Here is a 20,006-nt window from a genome sequence, read left to right on the forward strand (position 1 = left end):
AAGAAGTTTCGCCCAAATATGAGGAAGAACTTCTTTCCATGGAGCAGGGCAAAGCACTGGAACAGGCAGCTCAGGGTCTTGTGAAATCTCCCTCTCTGGAGACATTCAAATCCACCTGGATGCATTTCCTGTGTCATCTGTTCCAGATGACCCTGCCTTGGCAGGAGAGGTTGGACGAGTTGATCTCCAGAGGTCCCTTCCAAGCCTAAAAGCTCTGTGATTCCATGAGTCCATGAATAATACAGATGTAACTAGAAACAGTGAAATTTCAAAAACTTGGATACAGTGGCTACAAGACATAAAATGATGTACTTAATTTGCAAATGCACATGCTATTTAAACTGAGAACAACAGAAGTGTCATTCTGGAAATGTGCAGTGTTTGAGCCATCTGGAAAAAACCACTCTGCACTATTCAGACTTCATTTCTGTCCAAGATCCTTACTATCATGGCTACTGGAAATTTTGCCTGTCTTAATGTTTTATGTAAAGAGCCCTTCTTAGGCTTTACTGTAATGGCATGTAATAAAGGTACAAATACCATCTGAATACCCTCTGTCTGTACAAAACAATATCTTATGATTTGGGGAAAACCCTGGCTCCCTGAAAACTGATGCAGAATGTTTTTTGTGACTCCATTGGAGCCAGGATTTTCTGTATCTTCCGGCAAATACTTTCACAGTAATTGGATGTGGAGCTGGAGATCAATACCAGCTGCTGATGATATTGAGCTATAGAATGTTGTTTGCATTGATTGTTGTGATCAGAGGCAAGTCTGTCTTCTGCCCCTTCCAAAGGAGGCATTTAGGGAGGAACCCTCAATCTTTTCAGAAGCACATCAAGAGAAGAGAAAATGGTCAGTGTAGTCATAGGTGCAGTCCAGCTTTCCACTAGCTGTTTGGGCCAGAGCTCTGAAATCCTACTGCAGTTAAAGACAGCATCAAGAAATACCTAACTAATGCTATATCTGTCTGATGCCTTCCCAAGTCATTGGTGAGGTAAAGGTAGTATGGGTAGGATATTTTTGCAGTTTAGTAATTTTGAAGTATAAAAAAGGTCTTTTGAGGCCACAAGGGCAACTGCTAGCTTCCAGAGTTTTGCCCTAATGAGATCAGTCTTGGACTAGGGCCAGAAGGTGCAAGACTGAGGAAGGATGAAAATTTAACTTCAGACCTTTATGTCTTTATTTGTCCTGCAGCCTCTCTATATCTCAGCTGAGCCAAGGGAATCTAGGAATGTGTTTATACAGATCTGGGTTAGATAAACCCTTTCCATTTAGAATTTAAAGATGAAATATACCTTCACATACATTTTGAAGGAGACCCCCCTTTTCAAGCACAAAACAACAAAGATATTCTGTAAAATAATTTTGACATTTTCCTCCATTTTTCTCAATTTGTTCTAATGACAGTGGTAGCACTCAATCAAAGAAGTCATGTAGATAGTACATGTGCATGATAGGGATTAAACTTTTATTTTCATGCAACAGAAAGGAAATCTTTAGGTTGAAGAAATTAATTTCTTGTAATATTTCAAGATGTATCTATTAAATTGCTTGTCAGTAGTTTGAAAAGAAAAAGCTATCTGAAATCACACTGGGAAATCCTCTGAGTTCAGGCAAATCTCTGATTGAATCAGCTTCATTTATCACTGCCATCTCTGGCTGATCTATAAATACATCTGCTTTTACAGCCTACACATTCTGAAATTTGCTTGTTATCTCCTCAGAAGAGAAGGGCTAGTGGCTGTTCTTAAACAATCCTGGTTTAGCCAAAACCAACACAAAGGTAAGCCTGAAAGACCAAGCCCATCAGTTGTTGTTAGCTTTGATAGTCACTGCTATCATTTGCGAGTGTGCCTGTAGCCAGTCCAAGTTGGCAGCGTCAGCCCAAGCTGATTGGAGCTGCAGACATTTTTGCTGACTGGAGTCATGCTATCTTTGCCAGTTTGCTGGAATAGACACAGACACTGATTGGGTCATGCTGAAAACATTCCTGTCCTATGAAGCAAGTCTGTTTGTATTTCAGGTTTGCCAGGACTAATGAATTAAAAATCTTGGGCTCACAACAGTTTGCTGCTTAATAATGCCTGTGACAGAAGGATTTTTTACACTCCCTGAAGTGTGACAGCATCCTAATCCCTCATCCCGGGCAAGGCAAGGAAGGAAAAGCAGAATTGTTGAGAAACGTGGAAAAGGGTTATCTTTTGAGACAGCAAAGCCTATGGGAAGTGCAGGTAGCAGCTTGTTGCCCTGACAGCTGTCTCAGCTTCTCAGACCTTGTCAGTTTGTTGCTATGCAGCAGGTGCAGCCTTTTCTTTTATTGAAGCTTTACTCCATAAAGGCAACGACAAGCCAAGGCAGTGGCTGGCCCTGGATTATACAAGTGCAGACACTCCGCTAAGTGAGGTAAGGCAACAGGTGTGAAAAAATCCATAGAGCTGTAACAGCATTTAATCTGAGTTCTGCTGCAGGTTTTTTACAGAGGAACAGCAGCCAGACAGTTCTATAGGCAATTGTTGGGAAGATGAGAGCTGCAAATTAAATCTCATTCAGTTCCAGGTTGCCCACTCACTCTCATCTCTGTCTAAAGAGATACTGTTCTTCATCCATGGAGAAAGCATGTGGGAAATTGGGAGCAGTTGGTCTGCATGTTTCCTAATACCACCTTGTTTGCACACAGGCTTCTTCCATCATTCTCTGTTCTCTGTGATTGCTTTTTGTCATGAAGAGCTGGAGGATTTCACAAAAAAAGGAGCAAAGGGATAAATGCAATATCAAAAAAATCATAACAGGGTAAATGCTGTGTATAAACATGAATTATTTTTTTTCTGAATTAAAATCAAATGAAAACTTTCTTTTGTGTTTCAATAGAAATCACCATTTCTTACTGACAAGGCATTGATTTTTGCCCTCACAGAGTAAGTAGATGGTTAAAAGAGTTAATTCAAAAACCTTGCACACCACAGAGTATGTGATTGGGATAAAATAACAGTCTTGTAGCAACATTGTTATGGAAACTTTAAAAACTCTAGTAGAACATATAATTTTAATTTCTTAGGCTATGATGTGAAATGTGAAGTATGCTCTTATGAGGAAGACTACTTGAGATAGTCAATGTCAGGGAAAAGTGTATGAACAGCACAGAACAATGAACAACATTGTTTTAAGAATTTGTTTGCCACTCAAAATCTCATCATTCTGAGGGGTTTTTTCTTTACCTGTTATTGAGAAGTAAGGAAGGGAAATATGTTAAAGAATTTTTCATTGGTCATTCTGTTGCATTTTTAAAACAATGAGATGTTTTGGATGTTTCTTATAAAGTGAGGGTGGAGAAGAGATCTTGAATGCTTCGAAGGTAAAAATTGTTCACTCTGATGCAATGCACTTCAAAATAAAATATTTCAGTTGACTCCAAGGGTCCTTTCTTGAATCTAAAAGCATACATGGCTGCAATTTATTTGGCTTTTCTTTGCCTGTGCTCCATAGATAACAGTTCCATTTTTGTAGGTCTTTAATACTAGTAATGGGGAATTAAGATCAATCCCTGATACCCTTTGTATACTAGCAGAAAGATACACTTTTAGCTTCAAATAAAATTTATTCAAAGTAAGGATTTTAAATTATTTGTTTTTGTTGTAAGAAAAGATTATGCACTTCAAATAACAAGTAACCATATCACTCTGCTAGCTAAATATCGAAAGAGACAAAGCAAATAAATAAGAAATTCTGAAATCAAACCAAATTTGATCCTCTTCCACTGATTGCATGGCAATGATGCCAGAGAAGTGTTTGATTCACTTGTGCACCACCAAGGAAGATTATACTCCTGAAACAGTGTTCTGTTCTATTGACTTTTTGAGACTGACAAATAATTCAGTATGAATTAGAATGACTTGGTAGAATTTTCATGCAATACAATAGCTACTGAAAAAATGCAAGACTACTGGCTTAGGAAACTGGCTCTTGTTTTCATTAGCTAAATGCTCTGGTGTCTGCTGACAATGAATTAGTAAATCCACTGTATTTTTCTGATTAATTTGGTTTCTAAATCTCTGAGAAGTTTTTACTGTAACTTAAAAGCATAATTGTCCACATATTTGGTATGAATACAATGCGTGCTGGATATCAGTCCAGAGTCCTAAAATAATTTCTTTATGGGTACATCTTTTGCATGCAGAAAGTCCCACTGTCTTCACATTCTCCACACATGGTGCTCATGAGAAGATTAATCTTTTTTTAATTTTAGCAGCGCTTGTGTTAGATAATCAAGGGGATTGTTTGCATTCAGCTATTCAATAGGGTTTAACCAAAACTGTTCACTCAAAAGGTTAAATATACATAGTAGAACTCAGAGTACAACTTTTCAGGGCACAGAGATGTTTTAATTACACGATTAGAAAGTAGCTAATTCTTTTGTTGCTCAACAATTCTTTAGTGCCATATTTGAAATGAACTAGCAGTTTTCTTAATGGACAGGATTTCATCACAGTAAAATCACTTTTTGGAATTGATGGTCTCAGAAGAAAGACGGAAGACTGAGTAAGGTCCCAACCCAGGAGCCAAATCCATGCAGACAGACCCCTACACCTGCACAGGCTTCCACTGAAGAATCACCACCAAGGTTTGGAGACACCATGAATTTTTGGTCATGAAGTGTGTGACTTGCAGGCACGGTTGGACTGGGGGAGTATGGGTGGAAGGTAGGAGGATGAGTGCCTCCTCATTGACACCATGTGGAGTGGTGTGCACGGTTCCAATCACAGGGCAGGCTTGGGGTCATGTTACTCTCAACTCCCCACCCCTTCTTCCTTCTTCACCTTCAGAACCAGGCAGCATTGCCACGAGTCAAGGCTTGCTGAAGGGGCAATGGCGGGGAGCAAGCAGGTGAGAAGAGAGGCAGCTACCTTTGCCATCATTCTTTCTAATCTATAAATAGCAAAAATAAAAGGAGTCTCTGCACTGAATTTCACTTAAATTCTTTTTAAATGGAAAAGTGAAATGGCGCTCCCTTGACTTTGATTCTAAACATTGCTTAGCTAGGATGGGAAAGGCAGCTGTGAGTGCATGAAAAGCATTAAAACTCATTTGTTGAATGATGTCACGTGCTCTGTAATAAATATATTTTTTTGTATTATTGCAGCTGGAACAAACAAGTAAAAGCATTGACTCAAGTGCCCACATGATCACCACTGCCAGGGTACCTGCTGATAAGCCAGTACGAATTGCCTTCAGCCTTAATGATTCCCCAGGTAATTTATGGAGTTAAAACACAGTGCTTTTAAATTTAAACCACAACTGCTTTTAAATTTTACATTAACTTACCAGTGTTTACAATATCAAACCTAGTCCAGTGTAATGGATGGATTTTTTTTTTCTAAGTGGTAGCATGTGATCAGTTTTCCTGTCTGATAACTTTTAATGTTTCCATTAACAATTTCATTAGACTAAACCCACTAGATTGACAATTTACATCTTTACTTTCTTTCAGTGGTTTGTGGAATGCAATTAGGACTGCAATTAACTATCATATTTACCTACATATGCAGTATGTCTGATTTTGTGGAATGGTAAAACAAGAAAAGTAAAAGGAAAAACTTGCATGAGCCTAGAGCAGGAAGAGACTTTTTCTAGGAGGAAGGTTGGAAAGTGCCACACATGCCCAGCTTGGTGAAAGGTTTCAGGAAACAGGTGCCCCACATGGCATGTTCTCTGAGACAGCAGCAGAAATTTCATTGATGTTTGTCCTATCAGCTTGTGCAGAGGGAGTATTAAGCTATGTAAACACATGGACGCTTTAGAGTAGATAAATATTATTGGTTTGCACCTTCAATATTATTAAGAACCAGAGAGCTGTTGCCAAACAGTGAAAGTCAAAATTAAATAAATCAAAGGGGAATCTGAAAAGCATCCAAAAAAAGTTGGCTGTTGCTTTTGATAAAGGTGAGCGCGTGGAGTCAGGACTGAGATGTGTTTATGGCATGAGGTAAAGGACAGCTGAAACCTAGGCTGTTAAGTGCTTTATGAGACTCCATGCATTGTAGGATAATGTGTGAGGTCACTGCCTGAGGTTTGTGTGAACAGAATCTCAGCTTGAATGCAATTTTCTATTTTAAAAATATTTTAGAATATGCATTATCTGTCCTAGCTAATTGTTGTGTATTATTAATTTTCAGCTACAATACTGAAATATAATCTCATCCCCTAAGCAAGGGAATTAAAAACCAAATATCTTCATATATTATTAAATCTAACTTGCAATTCATAAAGATGAGTGACAAAGAAAGATTGGGACAAGGAATATAAAGAAACACATGGTAATTTATATACCCTTTTTCATAAATTAAAATAACCTAGTAATTACATTTTTATTTCAGAAAGCAGTAAGGAATCATTCGCTTCTCTCAAGGCACAGTCACATGGTAAATTTCTTGCAGCAATTATAGCATAAATAGGTCTTGAAGAGAAATGTAAAAGGAAGGGGAGTGCTTTTACAAATTATGAAAAGAGAATGCTAATGTGAGACACTGAAAACAAGTCAGGGAAAGCTGAGACCATGGGAAAATCAAAGAGAGCAGAGTGGTTTGTGACAAGAGACGGCAGTAGGAAATGACAAGGTTGTGAATAGCTTGGAAGAAGGGGACATGAAAGGCAGGAAGCCTCACTTCCTTGACATTGCATCATATTTTATTTTTTACTTTTTTACCCTGCTAATAATTGCAGCCTCTCTCTTAACATTTACAAAAATAAACTCAATTACAGAAAGGTAATCTTTTCCTTCTACATATTGTTAAATTGTTCCAAATGTTAAAATTGTTAATATTTTGAATGCTTTATTGTCTATATACAAATGTTCTTGCAGTATGCAATCCAGAATCTTTGTGAGTGCAGATCAAAAAAAAACCAGCAACCAGTGAGTGCCATGTTCCCCTCTGCATCACATCCCTTTGGGGGCTACCAGGAGGTGTAAACTAACATTATTGTTTTACTATGTCATGAGAACTTCAAGCATTTTTATGTTAGATATATTTCTAGAAGGCAAAGAAAATAAGCTTTTAATAGGTGTGAAAATTTCCAGCAAACCACAGTTGAACCAAGAGTGTACAAATAAATATTTAACACCTTTTTTTTAAGATGAGCTACAAAAACATTCAACAGATAGACCTTTAGGTATTCCTTAGCAGGTGCTTTTTTTTCCCCCTTACTCTTTTATATTTTTTCACCTTTTTTTTCTCATGGACAATGATATTTGCTTTCAGTTCAAAGTGAAGTTTGAACAGGAGTTACCTGATGTTTGATAGTAAAGCATCAGCTGAAGCTCATGCACTGCTAGGATATAGTAAGTTCTTGGCAAGGGCTAAGTGGTGAGGAAATCTCTCTGACTTAAGCTTTTCCCTAAATTCTACCTCACTTGAAAGACATGGTGACACATTTCACCAAGCAAGGCTGCATTCTCCTTCCGGGGGCTGTGCAACTGCTTATGAGGAGGAACTGACAGCATAACTGGATATAAAAAGAGGAATTGGAATGTTTCTTCTGGTTAGCAATTATCTCACTGGCTAGGATTGTAACCAAGCAGTGGGTGTGAGGAGCAGTGAAAGGAAAAACTACTCTCAGCTTATGAGAAGAAGTTACTTTGTGTTAACTGAACTACAAGACCAGAGCTGGCTTATCCTGAGTGTACAAGAAATAATGTGCCTTACATTATTTGTCAGTCAACCCCTGATGACTGAAATTCTGGCCAGCTTTGTGAGGTATTTTTGATGTAAAAGTAGAGTAATCAGTTCCTTAAAAGTCTCAGGAGCAGCCCATCAGTGGCTGCTATGTAAGAAGACAGTTTTATTGTGTCTCTTATTTCTGTATATGTAAATGTCTATATATGGCTCTTTCACTGATGTTCACTAATACATGTTTCCCAGGGTGTATTGCACACTGTGTTGTAACAGTTTGACTTAAGGTACCATTTTAAAGTAATTAATTAGAAATATACTATTTCCACCTACCTTACATCACTTGGAAATTAATGCAGCTTGAACTGAATGTTGTGTTCCAAAATTCAACTAAGTGTTCCAGAGTTGAAAATTCATTGTGGTTTGTCAGCATCAATTTCATTTAACTGGTGAAATTCACTATCTCCTAATTTTTATCAATCTTAAAAATATGTGAACTTCATGGAATTTAGACAGCTGGATTTATTTTGTGTAATAGTTCAAAGGGAAGATTTGTAAGTTCATAACTCTTCACCTTGCCTCCTAGAATAAAAGCTTGAATCTAGCTGAAAAGTTCTGCTCATAGTATGCAGTGATAAATGACTGTGTCTGAAATTGTTAGTGACTTCTTTAATTTTAACTTAGTCTACCTCTGATAGTACTTTCCAGAAAAATCACTGACAACAAAGACAAAACATACACCTCCTAATGAACCTGACAGACAGTGGAACAGTGTCATATTTTTGCAAGCATCGCAAAATTACTTATTTTACTCCTCTTTATGCTCATTATCCTAGTGCCTACAAGGAAATTTTTGCTTTTCTAGTTTAACATGCAAGACTGTTTTGCTGTGGTTGCTTCTTCAAAAACAACCTTCAGATTCCTACCCCACCCTCATATTGGTTATAATGGCCACAGAAGTTTTCCAGCACATTGATTGTCAAACAGCAAGGATTGCTAAAATATATGGCTAAAATTTACAGAGCTAATTTCCTAAATCTTCACCAAATCTACAGGGCTCGGTTCTTGGGGAATTAGGTGGGAAATCAGGTGAGATATTCTCAAAGGGACATTCATCTCAGGATACTCAGTCTTGAGTGGTGGTATATGAAATAGAAGGATTTTGCTCTTACCTGTTCCATTATGGACTGTTTCTATTTTTGGGAGGTCCACAACTCTTATTATTGAGCAAGCCTTCACATCCTATTCCTGGGTGCGGCAGTGACCGTTCCCCACTATTTTACGAGTGAGGTAACTGCGAGGTTGTGTAAGGTCGTGTCGGGCAGGGCTGTGAATAGAAGCCCTGGAGCTCCACAGAGCAGTGCCAAGTCGCAGTCACTTAGCCACACAGCCTTCCAGGATGAATCTGATGAGTCTATGCTTGTCTGTCAGTATCCAGGCCCAGAGCTGCTGGATATCACAGCCCTCCCAGGGCCAAGACTGGACCCTGACAGGCAGTTTGCCACTGTTGTTTGGGCAACTTGTGATGCTTGTTGTTCAGTGTTCAGTTCAGTTTGAGCACTTTTCCTGTGCAAGGGCTGATCCACTTACAGGATAGCAACCTACTTATGTTACCAATTTAATTCTTTAATTTAGAAGGGGAGATCTGAATACATTGGCCCACACATGTAGGAGGAAAAAAAAATAGGACCTGACTGTATAATTAAATACTGGATCATAACTCAGTTACTCAAGGAAGCAGAGCTGTGATTGGCATTTCCTAAGTTTCAAGTGCTTGATTTAGCAACCTTAATGTGCTTTCAACACATTTAATTTTTTTATATTCTATTTCTGTCTATCTAAGTGAAGATCATAGAGAAACTAATTTTTAAGATTATACTGCAAGTGAATCAGATGTTGTTCTTAAAGGATTTACTGCCTTTAGCTCACAGTTTAGTTAAATGGAACAGCCATATAGGAAAAGATTTAGGTATTACACTTCATTGTGCCAGACACTGTGTCAGTCAGCAACATGTGAAGGATTTCTCTCATTTGACTACATGATGGAGGTCTGGGATGTTGGAATCCCCAGGAGGCCAGAACATGATTAAAGAAGTGAAGCTTTCCAGAAATCAAGCTTCATTCTCAAATGTGCAACTTTAGCATGTATCAGGGCTAGTAGTGAACTTTTTGTACAATCAGTGTTAATAGAGTTCAGATGCTCTTTGTTACAAATGACAGTTTTCAGCAACTAGCCAAGTTGATCATCTAAACCTCATGAAACAAACATGAAAATCACACTATTTCATGCACATGAATTGAATCTTTAGTTAAGAACACATAGGTTTTATCCAGGATGCAGGACTTAAGGGCATTTTTAAGTATAGAACTGCAAAATTAGATTTGGGATCCATGGGAAATCAGGAAATGCTACTCATTCAGAAATTATGTTACAGATATATTAAGATATATTAAGCTGTAATGAAATCCCTGCTCTGATTCTTCCACATCACAGGATAGTGCTGTTGAGTTTGCTGGTATGGCCATAATATGCACATGTAGGTTTTCCCTCCTTTCTTACTTCCTTTTGACCAAAATCTTGACTCATTTTCAGGTGCAGTGAGTTGCTTTCTCTGATTTTAAATATATTTTTATTTTAAATGAAATAAGTTTTCAACACTGAGCTTGAATTATAAATCATTTTTCCTTATGTATTTTTATAGTGACTTTAGGGATGAGAGGTTGTTTTTACCTGGTGAAGAATCTGCCTAGATATTTTCAGAGATTTGTGGTACAGAAAAGCCACTAACTCTTTTATAAAAGGGGTCTTTGATTATATCAGTGATTCCTTATAATAATCTAGATTTTAATTAAAAATTGATAATTAATTGAGAAAAGGGGAAAGAGTGGTATTTCAGAGTTTTGTGTTCTAGTTAAGGAGAGGTAGAGAGAAAATAAACACAGATCAGGAGATTGTTCAGAGAATGTTTTGATCTTCAGAATCATTTCCTTGGCATTTGAGTCTTTTATTTTTTGATTTTCAGAGTCAATAGATTTTTAAGGCTAGAAGTCAATGTGATTTTGACTGGTATTCTGTGTGTAAGGGCAATAGCAGTTCTTCAGAAAAAAATGGAAGAGTTTGTATCTTTCCTCTTCCTGAAAACACCCTCAAAATTTTTAAGAGGCAAATGAGTGCTTTAATTTGCTTTCCTCTTGTGTGAAATTTAAGGTTTCATCATTACCGAGTGGGTTTTATTGTTATTGTTGTGGTTGTTACTTTGACAACAGTGAAATAAAGACTGCTCTGGGGCAATAATTTATTTCACTGAAAGCTGTGGGGAAAGGCTTTTGCTGATCTTTTTGTGAAAAACAAGATTGCAGTTAGCTATGAGGATTTCTGTTTATTTTTGTTAACTAAATACTTCAGCTGAAATGCTCAAAAGAGCCTAAGAGAATTAGGAACTCAGGATAATTTCAAAACACTGAAGTCTGTAGCATTTCTCAATGGTGTTCTGCACATCAGATGATGATTTAAACAAGTCTTAAACTAGTATAACTAAAAAAAACCCTAGCAGCTGTTCAATAGATGCTAGGGCAAGCCCATTATAAAATGTACTATGGTATGTCATAATGGTTAGGATACCAGTACATTCTATTTTTAGTACCATTGACTCAGTCACTTGAGTTCAAAAAATAAGCAGGGAACATCTGTTTATTGAAAGGATTTCCTCTCCGTTAATTTCTCTCTCTATTCCATCCTTTAAAAAGTACTTCCAAAATTTTTAACTGGTTCCTGTAGGAGTATGATCCAATTTATTTTCCAATATTCTGATAGTGCATTAATTTTCTTATTAATATCTGATGCTCTGAAAATGTAATTACTGTCTGATGTTTCTTCAAAATTTTTTTAATCATTTGGAGTGTTGCTTTTGCTATCTTTTTCTGAATTTCAAAGGTGTTCAAGATCCCTCCATAAAGCTACACTACCAAAGACTGTACTGCTGGAATTGCCAAAACAAATAGCAGTTTAACTGCCACCCATGACTCTGGTCCAATATCTCTGTCAGAATATTTAGCAGCTATTCAGCCAAATACTTGTAGAGCAGCTGAAGCCCTAGTCAGACTGAGTCTTATTCTGTCCTTCCTTTTAGCCTTGCCATACGACTCATCTTTCTTCTTTTAGCATGTTAGTCTATTTATATCTTGTACAAGAAAGCAGTAGCAAATTAAAGGTAAACACTTGCATATTAGCATGGTACAATTCTATACAATTAAAGCAATTTAAGTATTTTCCAGAATGGACATGCTTGACATATGGTGTGAAGAAAGAAGGGGGACACTCACATGACATGGGTATGACTTTTTGGTAATGCTAGCAAGACAACTACTCCATGAAAATGCAGAAACTTCACTTTGTTTTCTGAGGAAGTTCAAGAGCTTTTGCTTTGGTATCACTATATTTTTTCTTCTTCTCTGAACATCTCTTCCCAGAGACTGCCTGGCTCTAGCTGTATTATTGAGCAAAGCTGTGACCAGTGTAAGCCAGTATGTTTATTTTTCACAGGATAAGGTGACTTATTCTACTTTCTCCCCCCAGCTTCCATTTCTGTATAACCACAGGCATCAGGAGAAAGAGATAGCAACTATTTGAAAAATAATTTACATCCTAGCCTGTACTCTTTTAGAATCCTGTTTTGTTATGAGGTCCTCTTGATCTTTTTGGGGCTTTGTTGCTGTGTTCAAGTCTCTAAGTACACAGAAGGTTGCAGGATCTGAAATGTGTTAACAATTTTCTCCTGTAAGAGTCATTCTTATTTAATTTTGACACATTACAAACAACTGACTGTAAGCTAATAGTAACACTCTCCTCACCTCCCATAACCTGTAGTAAGATGAATAAAGTCATCATAATCCGATGCAAAACTGAGAGTGTGAAAGTCACTAAGAAAGAAATATTGCACTGGCGCTACCAAGTGTGATTCATATTTCTGATCTCAGTCCAGCTACTAGTGGGCAGGTGTCCACATCACAACCCTGACATAACTGGCACAATCTGTCCCACCTTTGCTGGAAGTCTGTACTAAAAATAAACAAAAATAAACAGACAAACAACAACAACAACAAAAAACACCAACCAACCAAATAAATAAAACACAGCTTGGTTTGTTGTCGTGATTGAACTAACTTCAGCCCACAAGGATTGTAATTGACAGGTTAAAGTCCTTTAAGACAGTCCTTTACTTAGCAGTGTGATGGAGAGAGCTCAGGAAGAAAAACAGTTTAGATTTGTTTTATTAAATTATCACATGTTCTACTGGACTAACTGCTTTGTTTCTTAGTCACTGCAATGCAAAATAGACTTGCTGTATTTCCAGAATGTAAACTTATTTTATTACCAACCACTAGTATTTTCAAGGATTCTACTGAGGCATCTCAAGTGTAAAAGATAAGATGTGGAGGTGTTTTCGGGTTTGCTATATTACTGTCCGTATATGCAAAATAGAACTTCATCAAACAGATTGCTTGAAATGCCTTCTTTGGTATACAATGACTTCTAACATCGTGTTTACCTTTTAGATGATGCTTCCCCTGAAAACTTCTCTTTGGCATTTCCAGAACTAGATCAGCAGCTGCAGGTAAACTTTTCTTCTCTTATGACAGTTCTACTTCACATTCACTGTATTTGTTCTTGTAAAAAGCCTTTGGTTTTTACACTATGGTGGAAGTGTTTAGTGGTGCTTTTCTAGCCCATTAACATTTAATAAGGTCATATATATCCATAGAAGAAAACATTGTCTTTTCAAGATCTACAGAAAATTTTTAGTCCAACTGCAGAGAAATTGCTATTTTAACAATCTTGTCTGCTTTTAAGATTTTCTATCCAATTCCTGCAATGAGGAAAGTTCTTGTTCAATTGATGGGAGAAGGAATGAGACAGGCATTATACATCCTGATGCCTGCAAGCTGTGCTGACTGATACCATCAGCTTTTTCAGAAGCGTTCCAAGAGAATTCTTTGGTGACCAGTCTGATTTTTCAGCATAGGATGATGGGCCACAATATACTGGACAGTGAGCAGTTGATGGCAACTCCATGGTTCACCGGGCACAAAGACAGTTCTGCATCCAGGGATTATTTCCCTTTCCTCTGTGGTGGTTCTGGTGTGTTTGCTGGCTTTTGTAGACTACTTCAGGTCATCTGCTTTCCCAGGAGCATTCAGACCTACTCTGATATTTCACTATGAAGGGAGTTGTTTCCTGACTGTAAATTGAGAAAAACATTAGTAGACCATCCATTGTCCAATAATGTCATCTTTCCTGTACCCATCAACTTGTGAAACAGCATGGGAGGGCTGCTGACTTCAAGGGCTGACACTTCTGTCCTCCTGCTCTCATCAAAAGGATGACTGAGAAAAGAATGGAGGAATACAGACTCTTCTTGCTCTATCCCTCTCATCCTGAGGATATGGCAGGTTCTTTAAGCATAAGTAGGAATTAATAATAGCTTAATATTTGGGACAAAAGGAACTGGCTAGTATGCTAACCTCTTTGTTCCACTAACCTTCCAGTGCAGCAAATATGATTGGTATTTTTTCTCCTTAGAATAATTCATTTTGAAAAAAGCAATCATGTTTCATGGCTGGAGCACTTAATTGAAAGTAAAGAACCTGCATTTTGTTTCCAGCTCTCTCAGTGACACATTGCCTAATCCTGGAGTTGCTTCATCACTCTATTAATCTCTGAAAGAGTTAATATTAATAATTAGGTTATTATTAATAATTAGGTTAATAATTTTTACTTTTTTTTGTTAAAGAGCATTAAGACCAGTGGGTGAAGATTTCTCTAAAAGAGCAAAGTATGATTATTATTGCTGCTGTTGATACATAAAAACAAAATTACTAGCATTATATATAAGTACTCTGCAGGACAAGCAATGGTGTTTTTATTATGACTTTTATGACTTCTACATTTCTGGAACCTATAATATATTCTAAATATGAAATTTCATTATAGGCTGAAAATGCTCCTCTGGAAGCATTCAAGTGTGCTGGATAGATAATAGTCCTTCAGTAAAAGTTTTTAAGTACACACTAGCACAATCCCACTAAATGTACCCAATTGGTCTGTTAAATACTTGACATTTGTTTCAAAAACACTTTCCTTTATTCTCACCATTTCAGTATGATAACAAAGAAACAAAGGCTTTCATTCATGTAATGTTCTTTTTATTATCCTTTATAAACTCTCTTGGTAATACCAGGGTAGCTGAAAGGATAACTTATGAGAACTACCTGTCTGACTCAAGCACTTCAAGAGTATAACTTTTTTGGTAGCACTTAATCCTTTAGCTTTTTTAGTTTATGTGCATATTTATATTTTAATGCCTTTCTGTTCATCCAAGGGCAGTGAAATCAATACAGGATTCTGAGCTGATGCAGAGGTTGCATTCACATTTAGCAATAAAAACTTGAATTTCCTTATTTTTGTCAATCTGTATCACAGCTTCATGTGATAACTATTTATTGTAATTACAATATTTTTAGTCTGCTTTAAAATTTCAAACAAGCAATAACTGTTGCAAAGTTATCATTTACCTTGTTAGATGTCTTAATAATTGTGGTTTTTTTCAATTGCTACAACCCAAACTGCTGCAGGTTTATCAGAACTGTATGGCATATGCTTGCAACTCATGCCAGCTTTGAAACAGGTAGCTCCTGTATTACAGAAACAAGTAAGATGGGCTTCACCAGAACCTACAGAAGTAGTTAACAGTGCTGTCCCTTGTCATTCCATCCATGCTTTTTTCTGTCCCAAAGTGCATTAATATAGAGCACACACATGAAGGGCTGTGTTAATGAACCTTTTAATCAACTGTGGCAATAGCAGCCTGAAATGCTTGAATTTGTAAGAATGCTGGTACATATGTTCATAATAAAAATACCATATCTTAGAGCCACAAGATTTTCACCAGTGTGCCATAAATACAGTCAGAAACATTTGAATTTTATTTAAAGAAGCAAACTATAAATGCAGGTTATGTGGCTATATAGTAATAAGCACCTTAAAAAAAAGGTAATAACTACAGATTTCAAGCATTCAAAGAAAAATTTTGAAACCTGTTTTAAAAACAAACAAGCAAACAAAAAGCCTAAATTAGCTGATCTTTAAGCTGGATTTTGAAAGCAACTTGAAAGCTATGTAAGTTCAGCGAGTCACTTGGAAAATCAGAGCCTTAGAATTCTATGTATGCAGGCAGCAGACCACAGCCTGAGTACCAAGCAATTTGCACCTCTGTTTTAGGCTTCAAGCCCTCGTCCTCCTATGTTAGGCCTTGGCAGACAACGTGGCTATTTGAGCAGAATTACCTACTGGTCCCACTTTTCCTCCCACAATCCTTCCATACCTATTCCCTGGGCAGCAGCATCAGATGGCAGGGCAAAGTTCAGTGCAGCCTCCCCTTGGCAGGGTAACAAACCCTGCTGTCCAAGCACTCAGCTCTACAGAGGTGGAGGTGGGATTGCCTGGAGAAAAGGTCCTTCTAGGAGACTTAGTGAAAAAGCTAATTCCCTGTAAAGACTCTTACTAAAGGACAGTTCTAGTTGCAGCTTCTTTCTGAAGAATAAAAATGATCAGTCTGTGTGTTCTGATGTACTAGCTAGCTTCAGACTAACATGTTTTATTTTCTAATTACTTTTTGAATGTTACGTTTTCCCACACATTCCAAGAAGTAGTTTGTAAGAAAACAACTCAACTACTATAAATCAAAATTGGTATGTGGTCAACCAGTCATGAAAGCCCCAACATGTGAGAACAGATTAGTTTAAGCTATATTTTCAGCTTTATTATTAAAAAAAAAAAAAAAGAATCACACATACAACTAAAATAACTTCCTGCTAAGTTATCAGTGAAACAATACTCATATTAACAAACTTCTTGCTTTCAATTCCTTTTTTTTGCAGTATTGGAAATTATTCTCTTCCCATTGACAAGCAATACCTGCTTATTTGGGCTTTGGTGTTTTTCCCCCCTCCAGTGTGGTGGGAAGTGCAGCAAGGGTAGGCTGGTTACACCTGTCACTGGGAATCTTTAAACTTTGCTTTGTGTAAAAGCTAGGCAGGTCCTAGGAAGGCACTTCCTTGCTTAGCTGCACAGTGACCCCTCTGATGGACACTTTACTATGGGTTATCTGCTGTATTTAGAAACATGCATCAGCATCCAAGGCCTTGTTGTTCAGGTCAGTGAATGGAGAGGAGGGTATCTAGTGTTAAGTACCTGCATTGCTATGTCCTGTGCGTTGCCTGTCGCATTCCAGCACTTCCTGTGACCTGCTCAGCTCATCTCTCTGTTCTCCATCAAAGTCTTTATTCCAGCTGAGAGTTTGATCCTCAGGAGGGAAGAACACAAGTCACATATGGATACACAGGGTGTTCTATAATTCTTAATCTTTCAAAAACAGGTTGGATGGGGCTCTGACTGACCTGGTCTAGTGGAAGGTGTCCCTGGCAGGAGGTTGGAACGAGGTGATCTCTAAAGTCCTTTCCAACACAAGACAATTCAATGGTTCTGTGATCTCTTCTCATGAAATTGTGAGAGAGACATTTATGTCATATTTTGTATTACAAACCTGTGTAGTTAGATGACTATAAAATTGCTGCAACAGAGAAAAAGCTCCAACCATTTATAACATCAATTTTTTAAGTCAAAGGATAGTTTTTCTTGCTTTAGTGGAGTATGCTCATATAAAAGAAGTAATGAAAATGTTATGAAAGGGGCAGTGTGTTGTGTATGATATAAGCATTTAGCAGAAACCTTGTTTACTCTGGAACTTTAATTGCTTCTACTTAATGCCAGGATTCTTGTTAGACACATGAATTTATTTTAGAAAGTTCAAAAGCATTATGTGTTTTTAAAGAGGATGCTGTAATATTTTTACTATGTATTGATTTCCATGAGAATTCCTAGAGCACTGTGTCGCTGTATTATTAGATTTTGATTGCCTATGAACTTGATAAGTCCCCTGTAAAGCTGCTGTGATAACTTTGGTCTTAGATTATGTAAAACAATTTTATGCATGTATGTTAGCATGTATGCATGTTCACCAAGTCAGAGCATCATACTAAGGTTAGAAAAGAATGAAAAATCTCCCAGGAAGGAGAGCAAAACTCAAAATTGCTCTCATCCATTTGATGAGAATGTTTGTAGGAAAGACAACCGTTTGCTTTCACAGTAAAACTAGACTAGACTAGATGTATCCTAAGATGGATATCTGAAACTGGTGGAAGAGTTCCATTTTCACAACAAAAAAGTAGCTGCAATGTGCTATTTTTGCTTGGCACAATGTGATTTTTTCTGTCATAGAAAAGTGAACAAGGCCATATAATGAACAATGGCCACATTCAAAATATTGACATTGTATTTTCCAGTTTTCCAGAAGAGTTCAGCTGAAAGTTATCAAATTTACAAAAAGCAAGACACCACTCCTTAATTGGATAAGTGTTGAAGACTTCTAGATAAATTAATGTGAGCTGGAAAAACTTTCTGATACATTTTTTTCTGGAAACTTCAGCTTTTTCAGATTTTTTTTTTCTCAGTTAAATACATAAATGCAAGTAAACACTGGTGAATCAAAAAAATTAACTGTTTTAAAGTTTTTGAACAGTTGAGTGGCACTGTGGAATGGATAGCAATATGGAATGCTGATTTTCATATGGCAAGGCAAAAGAACTTGTCATGTGAGTGAAGCAAAAAAAACCCCAAAAACCTGAAAACTTTCATTCTGTGTCACCCCAGAAAAGATTTTATTTAGAAGACCTCCTTCAACCTGCCCTATAAATTAGACAGAGAGGAGGCCACTCAGATGTTTAGAGGAATGGAGCACCTCTCCTACAAGGAAAGCAGATCCCTTCCAACCCAAACCAAAATCTGTGATTTTGTTTCTTCATGAACTGCTTTTGCATGTCATCTTCCAACACCTTACACTTCTGGATTCTGAACAAAAGCCTAAATAAACAGTGCATATGTCTTGTAAACATCTACATATATATGTGCAGTTACAAGATAGTCTATAAAAGGATCTCTTAGCATCTACCTGCTGAATTCTGTATAACATTTGTCAGTGTTACAGTGAGTTACTCAACAAAACACAAGGAAAAATCAGACTTTGTTGAAAATGAAGCATAATAGGACAGTCCACCAGTATAACTTATAGCTGTAGCTTTTGTACTACTAGCTTTGTGAACATAATCAGAGATGCTGGCATGTGCATATTTTGCCAGCACAGGAAAATGAGGGTGGATGACACTGAAGCCTGAAATAAACAGGATTAAAAGTAGCAACTGTTGCCATTAAATGTAACTTACTTTGGCAAGGATGTTTTTTGCCTGTCTAGCAGGTATGCTTTTATTTATATTAATTCATGGACAGGCAAGTGCTTCTCAAAGTAGCAAGCTCAGTCTGTCCTAAGAGGAAGTCAAAGTATGGCTGTTTGCTTCTAAGTGAAAAAAAAACCGCAACGTTCTGTAAATTTAACTTAATTAAGGCCTTCTGAAATGAGTCACCTTGGTAAACTAGCAACCTCTTAACATAAAAATGTTATACAGACTTCACGGAATGCCATTGGGCATTCTGTACTGCAGTATCTGCAGTACTTCCCAGAGACATTTTAAAAAGTCCTTCCAGGTGGGATGGAGATTTGTATCTCTCCTTTTCCCATGTTACTGCAGTAGAAGGTGTTTGCTAAATAAGCCCGTTTCGTATCCTGCTGACCAGAAGTTACTCATGGATGTTGTAGATACTGTCTCTGGAGCCTTTCTTAGAAGAGAAGCAAACCAAATTCTCCAGTTCTGGCTCCCCCATCCCTGGCAGTGTTCAAGGCCAGGTTGGACAGGGCTCGGAGCAACCTGATCTAGTGGAAGATGTCCCTGCCCATGGCAAAGGGGATAGAATTAGATGTTGTTGAAGGTCCTTTCCAGCCCAAACCACTCTATGATATGATCCAAAGATATTCTATCTACTCATTTGAAAACATAATCACATTTATGTTTTAAAGAAAAATACACTAATAATTTAAAAGATTCTTGCTATAGTGCTTACTACCATCAGACAAATTGAAAAGAATTTTATGAACAGAAATTATTAAACTGATTGTATAAATTAACTTAGATGCTAAAATATCAGTGTAAGAAAAAATGTTACTGAAGAGGAAACAATAATAGGAAGGGGTTTAAAAGTCAGCAACTGGTTCTAAGTGAGACTTAGATACTAAGTTTCAGCATGACTAGATAATTTTTAGCGCTCTCTATATATATCTTTTGAGTGGGAAGCTGGAATATAGAAACCGAACAATGTTTTAATTTTTAAAC

At 37.2% G+C, this 20,006-nt stretch overlaps 1 protein-coding gene across 2 annotated transcripts in view; it reads left to right on the plus strand.

The window, feature by feature from the left end:
• Window positions 1–1,936: 1,936 nt before the first annotated feature.
• MAP3K7CL (MAP3K7 C-terminal like) overlaps window positions 1,937–20,006 on the plus strand; it is a 32,794-nt gene continuing 14,724 nt past the window's right edge. The window contains exons 1-4 of one of the 2 annotated variants that reach the window (XM_015645879.3): window positions 1,937–2,406; window positions 4,477–4,621; window positions 5,141–5,249; window positions 13,224–13,282. In XM_015645879.3, the coding sequence (XP_015501365.1) occupies window positions 5,180–5,249; window positions 13,224–13,282 (129 nt within the window). In that variant the 5' untranslated portion in view covers window positions 1,937–2,406; window positions 4,477–4,621; window positions 5,141–5,179. Of the gene's footprint in view, window positions 2,407–4,476; window positions 4,622–4,829; window positions 4,885–5,140; window positions 5,250–13,223; window positions 13,283–20,006 lie in introns of those variants that run through there. The other variant, XM_033518058.1, reaches the window with a different exon arrangement.

Source organism: Parus major, chromosome 1 (genome assembly GCF_001522545.3).
Source record: "Parus major isolate Abel chromosome 1, Parus_major1.1, whole genome shotgun sequence".
NCBI lineage: Eukaryota > Metazoa > Chordata > Aves > Passeriformes > Paridae > Parus > Parus major.